The 18,506-nt window shown below is 33.2% G+C and overlaps 1 protein-coding gene across 3 annotated transcripts in view; it reads right to left on the bottom strand.

The window, feature by feature from the left end:
• LOC125056602 (homeodomain-interacting protein kinase 2) overlaps positions 1-18,506 on the bottom strand; it is a 130,266-nt gene that overhangs the window by 11,915 nt on the left and 99,845 nt on the right. For 2 of the 3 annotated variants that reach the window (XM_047659786.1, XM_047659785.1), the window contains exons 4-11: positions 13,530-13,669; positions 10,105-10,174; positions 9,136-9,271; positions 5,068-5,286; positions 3,758-3,912; positions 2,884-3,060; positions 2,261-2,414; positions 989-1,090 (exon numbers count right to left, since the gene is read on the bottom strand). In XM_047659786.1, the coding sequence (XP_047515742.1) occupies positions 989-1,090; positions 2,261-2,414; positions 2,884-3,060; positions 3,758-3,912; positions 5,068-5,286; positions 9,136-9,271; positions 10,105-10,174; positions 13,530-13,669 (1,153 nt within the window). The remainder of the gene's footprint in view (positions 1-988; positions 1,091-2,260; positions 2,415-2,883; positions 3,061-3,757; positions 3,913-5,067; positions 5,287-9,135; positions 9,272-10,104; positions 10,175-13,529; positions 13,670-18,506) is intronic. The other variant, XM_047659787.1, reaches the window with a different exon arrangement.

The raw sequence follows: 18,506 nt of genomic DNA, 5'->3' as shown, positions 1-18,506 counted from the left end.
CATAGAATTTGCCACGGGCCCCAGATGGTATAGTTACGCCACTGCTAATAAAGCAATTTATTAGTATCTAGAAAATACAGTTCTAGGCTTAAATAAATGTGACACAAACATAGGAACAACTGATATGATAGGGTTTGTTACCTGTACTAATAATATAATATCTTTTAAGATACCTATCAAACAGAACCGTTCGATAATTAAAACTTTGCCATTTTAATTAATATTGAAAGGAATACAAATAAATACATTTAAGTTGAAATTTTATCAGATGTTGGTGATAGTTAAATTATTTTTCGTATGCACCAAGAAATTACAGCTAGCTGATAATGTCAATCTGACATTTCAAAATAGCGACGATAATACCAATTTCAGCCACCGCCAAGAAAAGTATGTGGCACTGTAGCTTTTAATGAATTATATAAATCCTTTTCAATTTTAGTTAAAGAAATATAATCAAGTTCTTATAGGTAAGCACGCATGTACCACAGTTGTTCAATTAGATTATTCTGTTCTTTTACGGAACTGACTTCAAATTTCAGACCGGTATTAGGGCAAAAGTAACTAGTTCAAATAAATCTTGACTTTAAATTTTTAAAGAGTGTCTTTATAGCGTGTGAGAGTACTTAGAACAGTTTTGAAAACAATTATAAATAACCTAACTGTTCTCACTATTATGACATTATGATAATGAACATGACATTTGCTTGTCTATTTTTAAATGGCAGATTATACTGTTCTTTTATGTAATCAATCTAAATGTACCACTTTCTTTGCACATAATCGATTTATTATTATTAATATTAATTCGTTTACTATAAAAAATGTTATAACTTGCTCATTATATACAAATTTAAAGGAACTATTAATAAAAAAATAATAATAATGTTAAAAATACGAGTCATTTTTCTCAATAGAATGCGAATTTAACTATAATTTTGTATAGAAATCTAATCGAATCGAATGAAGTTGGATATTTGGTAAACCTCACCTGATCCATCGTAAGCATTCTCTTAAGTAAATCAATGAATTCCCTTCTGTCAGCCTTTTCCGCTAACAATTGGCCACCTTCAAGATCCGTTGGAACATTGACCTGAAGAAATAAAGTTATAATTATAAAACTTTATTCATGATAGGTTGTATCGCCAGTATCCTTAGATTACAATTATTAGACCAGTCATTATAGACATTCGAAATCGAAAATTTGATAATAATTCCAAAAGTTTTCAAACTTCGGTCAAGTGAATGGTACATTGGGACGACAATAAATCTCATTTTGCAACCTTGTCCGCAGTCCGGAACATTGTTAAAATTGCAATTAAATTAATTTTTGCTGTATGGTCGTGAAAAAAATTCCAAAAGTTCTGCAAACTTGGGGAAGTTTTCGATATAATATTTCATATCACGTATAAAATTTGCAACCAACCTAAGTGTACGGAACATTTTTTGTTATTTATTTTATTTTCGATTTATCTGTCAAATTTGCAGAACTTTTGGAACGTTTTCCTTCAGTTTAATAAAGAAAAACATTAATTTTTAATAACAAAAAATGTTCCGTACACTTAGGTTGGTTGCAAATTTTATACGTGATATGAAATATTATATCGAAAACTTCCCCAAGTTTGCAGAACTTTTGGATTTTTTTCACGACCAAAACTTATTTTTAACAATGTTCCGGACCGCAGAGCAGGTTGCAAAATTTTATAGTTTGTTTTAATACCACTCCCGACCTTACATCAAAATTTGAAAACTTTTGGAATTATAATGAATTAATTGTCTTGACTGACTGGACTATATTCCATGTTACACAAGTGCATTTAAACCATTTTTATAAGTAAAATAAGTATTAATTTCTTAGTCTTAATGTTACATTTAATCAAATATAGTTCGTATAAGACCTTAAGTATTTGGTCTTATACCTTATTTCTCTGTATTTGACAGTGTGGCTGAGAGTAGTTATAAGCTGCGCTGTTAGTTTTTGGAACCTCACGAGTCATACCAAAATATGTAGCAAGGCCCCTGTAGAATCGAAATCCAATTCCGCTAGCTATTTATTAAGTTTGCCTATCTCAGAATCCATAGATTTTGAAAAATTAAAATTTAATTTATCTAATAATATATAAATCATAAAGTTTAATCTTAATAAAAAGAAAGTTAATTTGAAAATCATTCTATAGAAAACCCAGAAAACCCGCTTATGCGGAATTTAAAAAACAAATTAGCTTATACATAAAAGTCTTATATGAGAAAAGCTAATTCTTACCTGTCCAATATCATCCAGACAGTTGAAGATGTACTTCCGGGCCTCCTTGCTCTTGATACCAGTCTCAAGCTCATGCTCTTCGGGCGTCTTGAGCCGCCAGAACGGGTATGTGCTGTCCACGTCGCGGTAGAAGAACTTTGCCGTTTTTGATGCACTGAAAAATTAATTATTTTGTATTTGTTGTTTGAGTTTAGGGTTAAGTCACGTTTATATTTTTTTTATTTTTAGTGTTATTTTAAGATTTCATATTGCTCCGGCAGCTTATGTTTTTATTTTGTTTTAAGATGGCTTAGTTATTTACCTTCTATACAATTTTAATTTTGTTATGTTCCATAAACATATGTTCTTATACAAATTTTTGTAACATTATGTTTACCAAAATTGTCATATATTTTAGAAAAGATAGCTCGTAACTATACTGTAAATATGTATATGTATGATGTGGTAAACTTCAATACATTATTATTGTTTAAGCAATTACATGAATAAAAAAGTGTGCTAATTTTAAAATTATTTACTTTGAGATTAAATTTCTCCGATGTTTAATTTGATTCACTTATTTTGATCAGAATTAAAATTTCAATCCAGTATATCAAGATAAACATCTGGATTTCATCACTCACCTATTGAGCATATGCTCAGTGGGCAGGCCCTGCGTCTGTGAGATGTACCGTATTTGGTCGTACTCCGAAGAGCCAGGGTATAGTGGCCAGCCGAGGAACAGTTCAGCGACCACACAACCCAGGGACCACATGTCGATGGCCTCACAAAATGCTAGACCGAGAATTATTTCTGGTGCCCTGAAATATTACATAATACATATACCTATAAGAATATATCATTCACAAAGAAAATTCTTTTCTTTTTTTGTCTTACTGATATTTTTTGTTATCAAGCTACAAATCTTCTTTTCATAAATAAAACATTTAAACAAGGAAAGAACTAGACTAATATAAATTATGGATGTAAAAACGAATACAAAAATTTAAAAAAAATATTAATGCCGCTTGAACACATTTTTGAAGTTATACTTCTTTAGGCGCGTTATGAAAAATTGATGAGAGTGAAATTTTACGATGCGCGCGCACCGTGACACAAAATTAACAGAATGAAGTTGCCCACGGATGATGCTACGGCATTGGACATAATTTAAAAACAACATTCGAATAATAATAGAATTTATGTTACACTTAATGTAAGAGAATAATAATAAATATTTATTTATTTAATTTTTCAATTGTAAACTGAACTTTATTGACTATAATGACTCCTTTTCCAGTCTTTGATTATTTAATTGTAATTAATTAATTGCATGCAATCAAAAACTATTTTTAATGATTCCAAAGAAGTAAAACTTCTTACGCGCGTACATATGTACCTACCTACACGCACCCTTTTCTTGTTTTCAGACAGTTCCTTCAGAATAATTAGCCAATTAATTGCAATAAAAAACAGGTCTTAATAGGTTTTCTTTACACAATAAGAATTTAACCATACCTATAGTATCGACTCTGCAAGTACGTGTTGCAGACGGCTTTGCTGACGTGTGACGCGCTGCCAAAGTCAATCACTTTAACGCGATACGGCTGACGAGCCGGTTCCACCAGCATTATGTTCTCTGGCTTAAGATCCGCGTGGATTAGACCCAGTTGCTGTAAAAATATGAAAATTAACGTCATTCTTTACGGCCGTGATATTAAATGTACAACTGTATCTTACAAAATTTTCAGTATCGTCCTGCCAATATTTATTTATTAACACTTCGTTGCGTTACAATATAAAAATTGAACATAATTACATGAAAAGGAGGGCAACTAGCGGCCTTATCGCTTTCGAGCGATCTCTTTCAGACAACCACTGTGATAAACGGAAAAAAATTATTAAACTGTAGGCAAGAAGTAAATATTACATATAGTTATTAAGAAAAAAAACTAAACAGGAACAAAAAACAAACTAGACTAATAACAATATTTAAAGTACTATCAAAATATGATGGTTAAAATTGCTATTTGAAACTAATACACACAAAAGTACATCCAAAAATTAATCTAATTTGATACTGTATAGGATTTTAGACCTATAAACATAAACAATTTATAAGCATGTGAGACTCGATTCACTCCAGGTTTTTTTAATAGAATAGGGGCAAACCGGCAGGAGGCTCTTATGATGTTAAGTGGTACAACCCATGGACACGCGCAATGCCAGAGGGCTCGCGAGTGTATTGTCGGTCTTTTAAAAACGGGTATGTTCTTTTTTTGAACGACCCTAAGTCGAATTGGTTCGGAAATACTTCAGTGGGCAACTGGTTCCACATAGCAGTGGTGCGCGGCCAAAACTGCCTTAAAAAACGCTCAGTTGGGGAACGACGGACGTCGAGTACTCTGCTACTCAGGGAACCGTGCTACACCCACTAAAACCACCTTGGGTAGTGCCAACACATACATTCAACCGAGACTAAATAATTCAACATAATATTTCATAACAATATTTATATTATATGTCAGGGAATGCTATGATTATCAGAAAATGTTCTGTTCGAGTTAATTAGTTATTAATTGAGATACCTTCTATTTCTTTTAATAATAATACATAATTTAATTTGATTCGATTCGTTTTGTTAATTATTGGCGCCTTTAATCGCTCATTGTTATAATTTAAGCTATGTTATTTGTAATGTTAAAAGGAATCAATCTAAATTAAATATTGTACGATAATTATTCGTGTCATTTGTGCTCGCACTTTATGATGCCCACTAAACCCGCTATTGACGATGTCCAAATCGATGGAGTTACGGATATATGTACCTTGAGCTTGAGCAGGGCAGTGAGCACCTGCTGCAATATCGGTCTAATGTACTTCAAGGGTAGAGGCGAGAACTTGTTCTGTTTGAGGAAGTCGTAAAGGTTCTGCTCCAGCATCTCGAACACCAGGCAGGTGTGAGATCGGTGCTGGAAGCACTCGTAGGCGCGGACGAAGTTGAACTCGTCCGCCGATTCTTGGGACAGCCGGGAGAGGATTGAAACCTGGAATTTTGAAAAAAAAAAACATGAATATTTTATATGTTTGTTTGCGCTTACATTACCACGGTAATGTAAGAGCGTGCTTGTCATCATACGTAGCAGTTGAGTCGATAGATTTTTATTAATTTATTTTATTACAGTTATTTGTTTTAATATGTCATATGTTTCAACATCTTAAACGAAATAACCAACATTGGGTTCCGCGAGTCTCTTCACAGTATGTGTTCTGCTTTAGATTGTGCCAATAACATCGACCCTTGTTCACACTCCTCTACAGCCTCATTTAAAAATAACTTAAAACAACTATTATTGTCCTAATCCTTGTATCTTTCTTCTTTATTATAGCCACTAGTATGTTTGTCGATCGCCGGATTTATAAATTTTGTGCTGTCATGTTTTGTTTTGCTTTGCTTTGTATCATATTTATTATTAGTGAAACTTTTTGTGGGTACATCCAATGTGTTTATTTTATTTTATAACTTTTTTTTTGTTGTATAGAGATGTATCTGTTTTGTTTCCCAAATAAATAAATAAGAAACTCGTTGACTAAAATGATTGGCGGAGAGTAGCAATAAATAATCGTCATTCGGCTTTCTTGATTTGTGAACTGACAGTAAATTAAACCATTTAAAATTAGAATTAAAAATTTCAATAAACATTTGAAACTATCAAATTCTGTTTCCGTAAATCAAAAGTATTCGAGGATCATAACCACCATAACCTACGATTTTCTTTCAAATTAATTCAGTTATACACATATAAGTTATCAATTTTCCATTTCCCGAGCGCAACAAAGAAAGGAGTCCAGAAAGTTTTTGTTTTTTGAAATTCGCTCGAACTTCAAACTTCAACGTGAAAACAAGAATATTATGATTCAAAGTCCAAACTTCTGAAATAGTTTCATACTTTAATAAAGAATTATGCCAAGAAAAATTGGAGCAGGGATTGTGCTTGTTTATTCGTAACATGATTTGCATAAAACATTGCTCTTGATTAACGAGGTTTGTCAAGTAATGTCTATAGATTTATCTCAATCAGCACACAATACATTTAAGATACCAGGGTGATATAGACGATGTACAAGCCTGCTGCATAGTTATCATACAGTCAATCATACGTATGATTCAAAAAATCTACAACTTTATTCATTGAACACAAATTAGTATAGGCCTTAGATTTCTGTATTTATTTCGTGATAGTAAAAGGCCGGTAGGTGAGAGCCTTCTATGCCTGATATAGTTTAAGCCTTAGATTATATCAGGCATAGAGGGCATAGAAACATCTTGAGGAAACCGGCATGCCTTAGAGTTTTCCTTCACCGTGCGAGCGAGCGTGAAATGCGCACTTAGGAGGAAAAATCTATTGGTGCATAGTGATTCTAATGTAAAGTAATATTTAAAATATGCATTTTTTTGATGTGAGCAGTGGCTTCAGCGTGCGACTTTCATCCCTGAGGTCGTAGGGTCATTCCCCGGCTGTGCACCAATGGACTTTCTTTCTGTGTGCGCATTTAACATTCGCTCGCACGGTGAAGGAAAACATCGTGAGGAAACCGGCTTGCCTTAGACCCAAAAAGTCGAAGGCGTGCGTCAGGCATAGACGGCTGATCACCTAATAGATTAACAAATGCTCATGAAACAGATACAGAAATCTGAGGCCCAGACCTAAAAATTTTAATCAATTTTTCAATACTCAACCTAAGTTTTCCTTAGACGATATATACTTTCAAATACTTCCTACTCAGCAGAGAGCAGTCAATAATATTCTAGTTCTCCTATAGAATCGATCGAAAACAAACTTAACTTCAATACCTTCGAACCCACTTTCGAACTGCGCATATAATTTTTACGCAACTTTCGCCCGTAAATACCCTCTTTATCTCTTTATTCTGCCAATTATCGTTCGCGTTGTAGCACTCTAGTCGGTAAACACAAACATTTTGATAGCTGGATCGTTGCCAGAACCGCTAGATATAGTACGCACACTAGCCTGTCCCAAATTTTAGAGATATTTACGTTGTTAGTAATTTATAAATTGGAGCGACATATTTCAACTGGAATTAAAAATATTTTTTTAAGTTTGAGATGTCAAAATATACGAAAAGGGCTCTTTTGTTTTTAATGGCGAGTGGGATTCGAACAAACATGAGGCAATGTATTTTTCTGTCTATGAAGTTAAGACTAATTCGTATAGTTAAAGAAAACATTAAGAGGAAATCGACATGTATGGCTGTCATAAAATGCAGATCACTTAAGCTAAAAAATAAAAATGTGCTATGAAATGAAACAAAGTAATATAGGGGCCGTTCATGTATTACGTTAGCACTATAGGGGGAGGGAGGGTCTTTGATTTTCTTATTTGGTGATTACGTCAACAGTAATTATTTACTTTTCACACATATTACCCACACATTATCTATGCTTTAAAACGAAGTGCATTTTCCAGGATTCCTACAAAAAATTAATACGTTTATGAACTATTATTTTTGACAGCTTTGCTTACTTTTGTTGTAAAGGTTTTTTTTACAAGAGAGGGGGTGGGGTGTAAAATAATTAGTAAGATGCAACATTTTACGTCATATCTAGGCATTGGACCTTGGGACACTTATAATACCTGACCTGCCTTAAATCTATTGATACATTATTGCGATACGAACTTTGCCAAGAATGAAACATCAATTCAATAATAAGCGACATCATCTATATTTACAAAGCAATATTGCTTTTATTTAAACTTTCTGGACCTATTTCTCAAACTAACTGTAATTGTTTTTATTTAACAAATAGGCGTAGTAATAGCGAAACGCCGTAGCGGCTATATTATTAAAAAAAAATCATAACAAATACGCGCCATTACTTAGATTAAAACATACTAATTAGCCAGTCATTAAATTGTATAAAGTCAGTGTTAAGTTTTCTCAAAGAGTATATAGCTTAGTTCAATTTTGGTTGGTAGGTAATTCTTTCCTATGTTCTGTCTAAAAAAAAATGTTTGATGGTTGAGAACATCTACAGATCGTCATAGTTGTAGTAATAATAGTAGTACATTTATTACTTACATACTAATTTTATTGTACTAGTCAAAAATCGGCATCTGTGTCTAATCTATGGTGGCATGGCAATTATTAAAAAAAACAGCCAAAACGATAGCCTTTCACTAGATAAATGCGCAAAAGAAATACTGCTATTGAATAAAGAAACAGACGTTGAGAGATCGCCTTTCTAAACTATTTTATATTCTTTGCGACATCTTGGATTTGTCTTGGCCAGCGCCCAGTGCGATAAATGGAAAATCTTGGAAACACTACATTAACTTTTAGCTTTTAATCTTGTGTTATTTATCACGTGCTTTCTATGTACCTACCTACCTATACGAACCTATCACATCCAGGCAGACTTTTCTACTTGTTTTGATTATTTTGTTAGACAAGTAGGTAATCAGAGATCTCTAGAGATTCGTCAAACACATTCCTATTATAAAGTACAATTTCTTTACTCAATCAATCGATTGTTCTATTTCAAGAGTTCCCAAGGTTAGTTAATTGAAATAATAGCTTTACCCCATAAATAGAAGTCCTAAATTATAAATACAGTTGTTTTGAAATGAACTACAATTTAAACTATGTATTTTTATTATATTTAGATAACACTGTATTATTTCGCGACAGAACATTTTTAAATGTTTCAACATGACCTCCCCAAAGGTTCTCAACAAATATCTGTCTTTCTTTCTATTGTATACGTTTAATAAATAATTAAACTTCTCATGTGACAGCTACAACTTAATACAAAAATCTTACTGTATTTAAAAAAAAATACCTAAAATCTACGTGTCAACGATGTATGGACTCACCTCAATCTGTCCCTGTCTGGCATAGCTGGGATGGTTCTTCAGGATCTTGATGGCGACTATCTCGTTAGTGCCCTTCTTCCAGCACTTCACTACTTGCCCAAATGTACCGCGGCCGAGGAACTCCAGCACCTCGTACCTAGAAGACAAACAAGTATGTATATGTTAAATAGGCTATATTCAAGTCAAGTGATTTTATCTTAGAACAAGAATCGATCTTGATATTTAAAAGGTGTTTGCTATATTAACTTGCAGCAAGACTCATTCGCTTCGGCTCATTGGTCTAGTGGTCAGTACCCCTGACTGCGAATCTATGGGTCCCGGTTTCGATCCCCGGCTGAGACAAACATCGATGTGATGAGCATTTGGTGTTGTGCTGAGGTCTTGGGTGTTTAAATATGTATTTATGTGTCTATCTATCTATAATATGTATGTACATATATCCGTTGCCTAGTACCCATAACACAAGCTTCACCAGCTTAGCATGGGACTAGGTCAATTGGTGTGAATTGTCCAATCATAAAAAAAGAGATTGTAACGCACTAATATATGTAATATGTATACGTATTATAAAGTATATTTTATAAATATATGAAGTCCCCAGTAGTGAATGGAGCAGACACATTTCTGCGTGTGTTTGATTAAGACAAGTATATCGGACTTCTGGGACCTAATCTAAAACTAATTCTATCGCTAATAGCACCCGAAGTTTAAAAATGCAGAATTTTGCACAAATATACTCGGATATTACTCAATATTCGTTTATTTAAATTAAACCGCGCAATCGTTGAATTAAAATAAACCACTCAAACACGGTACTAAATAACATTTAACGAGCCAATAAATTGTATAAATAAATGCCCATTTAAAGACTTAATGCCAATTAGTAAGACTTTTCTATAAAAGTTGCCTTTGGCTTGAATCTCTTTTAAAAGGACCTAAATTAAACACAATCTTCTATGGAATTCATACCTATTGGACGAGGAGTAGAGCACCTCATGCTGCACCAGCTGGTAGTCGCCATCGCCACCGCAGCCGGATCCTGCAAAGGTACATTTAAAACACTCAAACGCCAAACAATTACATTCTTTGTATTTTACAAATGTATGTAACACCTTTTGTATATGTACCAATTAAAGTTTACGACGATTTAAAAGCGACTTAGTGTACCTATTACTTTTAGAAAAATGTACCCATCAATTAATGGTTTGCGTGAGACACTGTAATTGATATAAATTTATTCAAATATGATATTTACTATACAGATGATATAAGAATTGTCTTTGACTAATAATGTAAAATTCCTTAAGACAAATTTGCGCGCCATTGTGTGTGGCAGAATATGCGAACGATTTACGATTGTACCACCTTAACATTTTTGTACCATATTCTCGCAATAAATAATAAATTATTTTTACTAACTTTTTATTAACAGTGTAATAAGAAAAACCATTCATAGTTTAGACTTTGACTTTTAAATCCTAACCGGACATGTTTACCTACTAACATTTTTCAATTAGGTGACGCTTAACGTACTCACTAGCAATGTTTTCATACTAAAATAGAATAATGTGTGTTTTCCCTTGATATAAAGTTAAGTCTTAACATCGCTTTGTAACTCTAATAACGTCTCAAACAAAATGCCAATTAGACGATGATTAAACAGTAATTAGTTAATCACTCCTTGGAATTATTCTTGGAATTAATTATATTGTATCCGGTAAACTATTAAGGAAACTCAAACGTGCGTAGATAATAAAATTAAGTACATATTTATTTTTTTAACTGTAGTTTTATTTAGGGTAAGTTTAATATGTTTTTGACAAACGGTCTGATCGCAAAGCTTCGACTGTGTAAAACTTTTTAGTAAAATTGTTTTAAAGGTTTATTGAAGTCATCCATGACCTACCTGATTTCTAGTATCACAAACGCTTACCAACTTTTCGATTTTCTTTTAACAACACAATTAAAATGGATACTATGTAATTTATCGGATATAAACGCATTATTTGCCTACAGTGCAGTGTAGGCCTAGTGGCTTCAGCGTGCGACTCTCATCCTTAAGGTCGTAGGTTCGGCTGAGCACCAATGGTACTTTTTCTATGTGCTCATTTAACATTCCTATAAACGGTGAAGCTAAACATCATGAGGTAACCGGCTTGCCTTAGATACAAATAGTCGACGGCGTGTTAGACACAGGAGGTTGATCACCTACTTGCCTATTAGATTGACAAATGATCATGAAACAGATACAGAAATTTGAGGCCCAGAACTGAAAAAGGTTGCGCCACTGATTAGTTTAAACGCATTTTTTACCTAACATTTACCTACCACTTTCGAACGCTTTTCAAAATTAGATAGGCTAGATTTATTTGAATTTCCACATCGTACACCAAAGATAATATTACTTCCTATTTCCCTAACGTGATGCTAGCTACGTGGCCAGATTATATAATCTGTGTTATAATACATTTACTATAATCTAAAAAAAATAAGAGCAAAGCCATGAAAGTATAAACATTTCAAACAGATTACACATTGGATTTACGTCAACCGTTGAGGACAGTTGTTACCTTCTTGTAGCATGGTTGAAGTTTTATAAAACACTAGTCATGCGTAGGCGCAGCATTGCGTCATACCTTACTGCGTATAAAGTACACAGGGTGTCCCAAATCAGTCAATCAAAGACAAACTTAAAGGTTGATAATTTTCAAACAGAAAAGTGAAAATAAACATACCAATTAGCTAACAGTATATCGATACATATATTATATCTACACAGGCGTTTAAATTTTGATGATAATAATGGGTTGATTCAATTAAATACATATAAAAATAAATTAAAAGCTTCGGAAGGCGAAATAAAAAATAAATCAGTGGCGACAGACAACCTCTTCAGGTCTGGGCATCAGATTTCTGAATCTGTTTCATGATCATTTTTAAATCTAATAGGGAAGTAGGTGATCAGCCTCCTCTGCCTGACACACACCGTCGACTTTTTTGGTCTAAGACATGTCGGTTTCCTCACGATGTTTTCCTTCACCGTTCGAGCGAATGTTAAATGCGCACATAGAAAGAAAGTCAATTGGTGCACAGCCGGGGATCGAACCTACGACCTCAGGGATGAGAGTCGCACGCTGAAGCCGCTAGGCCAACACTGAATCTCTAGAAGGCGGAATAATTAAGTAAAAAAGCTAGAGGATAAATTATTAAAGATATACATATTTATACAAATCCATTATTTTTGGGACACACTGTAAACATTCAAAAACAAAAATAGTTGTTTTGGCGACTGAAATAAAATCTGGAAATTTATCGAACGTCATGCAACGCAGAAATTGTGTCGTGATGATGGAAAAAAAACCGCTGACAATAAACAAAATCGTTTGCATAAGCGTTCTACTTACATTTAAATTTATGTAGAAATATTTATAGATAATCAGATATTAAGTACCTAGCAAAATAGTTTTCCTTATCAATTCCATCATCACGCAACAGTTAATTAAGCTAAATTTATTACTTAAAATGTAGATATACAACCAGTTAAAGTACAGTTAAATTTAATAAAATGTAAACATTTTGTTTAACTCAAATCTCTTAATTTATCTTAATATATATATAAATTACGTGTCACGTTGTTTGTCCGCTATGGACTCCTAAACTACCGAACCGATATCAATCAAATTTGCACACCGTGTGCAGTTTGATCTAACTTAAAATATAGGATAGCTTACATCTCAATTTATACCCGCAATATTATTTTATTGCAAAATATTTGTTTATTATTTGATAGTCACAATTCTAACAGATGGCGCTGTGTTGAAAGTACCAACGTTTCACATAAGCTACAATTTAATGGCATAACCACCAAAAAAGCATGGTCGTCCCCATGACTGGTGTTCTCCTACCGTTTCCCTTGAATAGTTTGCTACTATGTAATATAACAAAAACCTAAGCCACAGCAACGCTTGGCCGGTCTGCTAGTTATATATAAAAAAATCTGTGGCCCACAATCTTTTTAGGTTTGGGCCTCAGATATCTGTTTCATAATAATTTGTCAATCTACTGGATACAATAGGATCAGTCTCCTGTGCCAGACGCACGCCGTCGACTTTTTGGGTCTAGGTTAGGTTAGGTTCCTCTGCCCTTTTTTCTCTATATTAATATTAAGATTCCCAAACATTTCAATGGTTATTTTCAAAACTGTCAAACTAAAATGAATCGATAAATATACAGTTTATAAATTATTTCCATCCATAATATACGACACTAAAATTAACAAATGACTTTTTACTTTAGTATGTAATGTATATCCCTATATATCTGTGGTGTGATAACGCCTTTAACAGGTTGTATAATTAAGTTTATAAGAAATAACAACAATTGGTAGACCGTACGTTTGTTACCTTGCGGCTGGGCCGGGTGGTTGGCCCCGCCCGCCGCGAGCTGCTTGCTGTGCGCCGTCGTCGTGCCGCTTTTGTGGCGCGTTGTCGCCGCCACAGCCTCGCCCGCCCTCCGGCTTCTGCTATCTCCCACACTGGAAACAATGCAAATTATTACTTTAAGACCATATATACACAAGTAACAGAATTGAGTTAGCAGAGCTGATTATTACACGCTTTATATTAGCTTCACCTGTATGTATGAACGTAACCGACTCCTTCGGACTCGATTTTGACCCACTTTTAACGGACAGATTTAATTCAAACTTTGCGCACCTGTCAAAGATCGATGACAATGCAATAATCCGAAAAAAAAATGAAAAAAAAAATTAACTAAAAAATAAATAATAGTTTAAAAAGAAAACTAAAAAACACGCTTTTAAAGCACATCAAACTAAAAAGTGAAAAATGATTCCTAATTTAGGCTGAAAATGGTAATGAACAAAAAATACTGGTTTTTTAGTTTTTTTAAACTATTATTTAGAAGTTATACTTCTTTTGGCGTGTTAGGGAAAAATGATGACAGTAAATTTTTACGATGCGCGCGCACACCGTCACAAAAATCGGTACCCTGAAGTTAGCATATTAAATATTTTAAAATAAAAAATGTCCACTTCTTTAATTATGTAGAAATATTTTTTTTGTAATATTTAAATAAACTTTATTTAACTAGATAATGCGTTATAATAAAACATTCAATGTATTAAATATCTTTTTTCTATTACTAGTTAGTTGTCGTATAAAGATAAAAAAATTTTAAAGATTTTTATCTAGTTACGCCAAAGAATTATAACCTCTAACACGTGTACACATGTTTTATTATCTCAACATTCTATTGTAGTGATTTCAAGAAGGTGTATCGACAGTAATTCAGAATATAGTTGTTTTAATTTCTTAACTATTGTATATATGTATATGTAACCTTAACATATTGCCTATCACTGATAACTAACCTATTTATATACATTTATTTACTACATTTTGACGTTCCGTTCTTCCTACTTAAGTCATGTATATGACCATACATAAACAAATTACATCTCAGGCTGTCAAGCTCTTTCCCTCATAGTTTCCTATAAAATGACCTCAATACAAATATTCGCTATGAACATCTAAACTACCTCAAAAAACTTGCAATTGCGTAGTTAATGTTTTAATTATTACCATTGAAACATTAACTTGTTTCGTTGCGCTTTTTGAAGCATGACTGTATCAAGGAGATTTCAGTTTCACCTTCTCGTATTACTGCAACATTCGCTTGGCATTGTATGACATTCGGAAATACAACGACCAATATTTATGCCTTGATTTGTTTAAGCAATCGCGGTATATGCTTAAAAAGTGTATTAAGAATATCCACAGCGCTAAATCTTTAGCATCATAAGCAAACCCCACATACCCTCACTTTCATACCATCACCCAACACAGTCGAACTAGGTATTAAGCGGGCCAAAGACGGACCGCATGTTGCAGTCAAGACCGACTGCAATATGCGGTTTGCTCAGGAACTGCTCGAGCGGTCCGTGTATTGCGAATATTAATTTAGTATGGAAACTGCAGATCGCCGCGCCGTGCGGCGACCGCTTAGAGGCGTCGGTATCGGCTGCAACATGTGGTCCGTCTATAGCCCGCTTAACTCTAACAATAATTTCCCGAAGTCATTAAGAATGTATAGAGTAAATTATCATCCTTTCCATTAGTTTATTACTGAAGCTATAAAGCTATCAATTACTTAATTACTTAAAGTGAATTTTAAATCCTTAGTCAGGTAGTCTTTATGATATTAATAACAATTCCACTTAAATTCAGAAAATGGTTTAAGCTTTGGAAATAATAGCTAATAAGCTGATTACTCAATGATACCTAGGTTTAGAATTAATAGAATTCCTTTTGAAACGTTAAACTTTTTCTAATCTATTTGATACTTTATACGGATTGGCCAGAGCTAATCTTACTTCAAGCGTTTCTTCGTGAATCCAAACTCAAAAAATATAGGACGTAAATAAAAAAGTGAAAAGATATAATTTTATATAAAAATCAGTGGCGCTATAACCACTTTAGGTCTGGGCCTCAGATTTCTTAATCTGTTTCATGATCATTTTTAAATCTAATAGGCAGGTAGGTAGATCAGCCTCCAGTGCCTGACACACGCCGTCGACTTTTTGGGTCTAAGGCAAGCCGGTTTCCTCACGATGTTTCCCTTTATCGAGCGAATGTTAAATGCGCACATAGAATGATCGTCCATTGGTGCACAGCAGGGGATCGAACCTACGACCTCAGGGATGAGAGTCGCACGCTGAAGCCACCAGGCCACACTCTATTTCTTATACTAATATCATCTCAATGTAAATATACGTAGACTACCAATTACCAGGCGAATTGCGCAACTAATACGCTGAATTTAGTACAAAATAATTAGACGAAATACGATTCCTATTACGGCCTCTACGCAAACAAAACGGGAGCTCATCAAAGTTTTTCAACTCATCAGATGTAGGCGAGATCACTTGATCCCAATTCCCTATCCAATCTCAGTGTTGTGAACTTTCACGTTTTAGCTTTTCACTAACGAATTACGAGTAGCTCGGAGCTAATTTCGTCTAGATATTTCATGTGTAAGACGTTATTTATTTATGCAATTTTGGTCTGCGCTAGGGATTCTACATTATGAAATCTCTCTCATCTACCACTTTCACATGCTAGTATTTAGCATATAGTTTAGGCTATTTTAGGGAAAATAATTAGAAATACAACAAGGAAATGCTGCCAGCGTTAAAGATACATTGTCACAGGGACCAAACTTTTTAAATTTGTTTTATTTTTTTATTTATAATGTAGGTTAGAATATTGTAAATACTATATATTTATGTGTTGGAAATAAATAATAATAATCATTGTTAGGAAGATATTCGCAACTGATATATCGTAGTAATTATAGAAATAATTTTGGATGGAAGTCGAGCGTAAAAAAACTTGTAACAAACAATTCTACTTTTAGTAGCGAACTATGATTTTTGGTAGCATAATTAGCAATACTTTAAAATTACTATTAGTATTCTGTGTGTAATTTAGAGTCACCCACAGTATTAACAATTATTCTTTATATATATACAAAATATCATATATAATTAGACTAACAAAATCTTTAATATGTTCAAATGCCAATACCTTTTATATGAAATTGTCATTATTCTTAAATTATCATTTACAAACGATACTACTATGCCTGTACTAAACATAGTACTTTTGATTATCTTAATTGAATTAGGCACAAAATACTTTTAACATAAACAAACTAATACTATTATAAATCTAAATCTATCTATCTTATATTTAGACAATTTTAATGCTAGCCCCGTTGGAATGATTGAATCATATATCAGACTGTTTCAAAAGCTTCGCAAAAAACAAACATTCCGAACTATAGAAATCTCTTCCCTTGTGGTATACCAAGTGAAACTAGTAAAAACTTACATCGCATCAAAATCAAAGACTTCGTCATAATCGTCGTGTGCTTCAAATTTAATCCTCGGCACCGATAGATCCATTTCACTATACATTAATTAATATACACTATACACTACACTAAAATTAAAATTCGCACGTTACCGGCGCAAGCGCATCGTAGCGTTTAAGGGTTGGAGTGACGCTCCTCGAGCCGGGGTTGCAATAGTGGGGGACTCAGGTAGTCGTGGGGACCCGCACCCCGAATTCCGTAAAATAATAATAAGAAAGCATCAAGTAACGGTGAGAACGCTTTAAATGGTCACTAATTATATTCCCAAGTAATTTGCTAAGTTTCATACAGCAGGTATAAAATTTAACTTACCAAATCAAATTTGTTTAAAATAATTAACAAATGCGCCTATGAAATTAGGTTTACATACAAAGTTTAAATTAGAATTTTTAATATTCCTAATAAATATATTTTTTTACATATATAATAACTCCTACAAAATGTTATTTAATTAGACACAATTATTTTATATTGCCCAATAACAAACAACTTTCTAAACAAGGTTATTGAGCGAACATTAAGGTTTATATATTTCTCTAGCGGATTTGTGCTAACTAAATCGATTACAATACAAATATATAAAGACTTTTAAAATATATTATATCTAAGATTTTATATTCAAAAAATATTTGGTTATTGGTATATATATTCATGTCTTATAACCTTATTGTAAACGGGACTTTATCATAAAGGATACCAATTGACCGCTATCGAGCACTTGCGATAACGCGTATGTTATCTACCCTCGTCCTTTATATTATTTATTTCATTAAATTCTAGTCGAGATATATAACTATACAAGCACACGAAGCCGGGCATGGCTACATAACATAGCGCTGTTTTTTTTATGTGTGAAACACTTAAAATTAGTTTAAATTTGTGCAACAAGGTTAAATGAGTCCCTATTCTTGCATGCATATAAATATTATAATTCAATTGCTACACAATATATTAATGGAGTCACAGGTATGGTTGCCACCAGTTTTTTGCAATTAAAGTACGTTACGTTACACAAGAAGCAAAAAGTACATCATATCAAAGTAACGTAAAATTTATTTTCTTTATTATTACATTTAAATATATAACTTTTAATTCTTTTTACAGTTTGTATTAAATAGTATCTGGATTAAACAAATGCACAGCATATTTACAATTCATATTTAAACATCGATTCAGCGCAAATCCAAAAATTCCGTTTAACGAAAAAATATTTTCGGCTAAAGAAATTACATCATGCGAAATAAAGTATTTTCCTGTACTTAATTGTTCTCATACTATAGAGTACAATAACCTGAAATAACGTACAATACTTTATTATAAAGAACGAGTGGCAACCCAAGTCACAGACTCCTGAGACATTTACACTATATCAGGAGCCTGGTAATAATAAATCATTAATATAATGAAGGTTAAAG

The sequence above is a fragment of the Pieris napi genome, chromosome 15 (genome assembly GCF_905475465.1).
Source record: "Pieris napi chromosome 15, ilPieNapi1.2, whole genome shotgun sequence".
Classification (NCBI taxonomy): Eukaryota; Metazoa; Arthropoda; class Insecta; order Lepidoptera; family Pieridae; genus Pieris; species Pieris napi.
The sequence above is the reverse complement of the archived record's forward strand: the minus strand, read 5'-3'. Positions and strand labels throughout refer to the sequence as shown.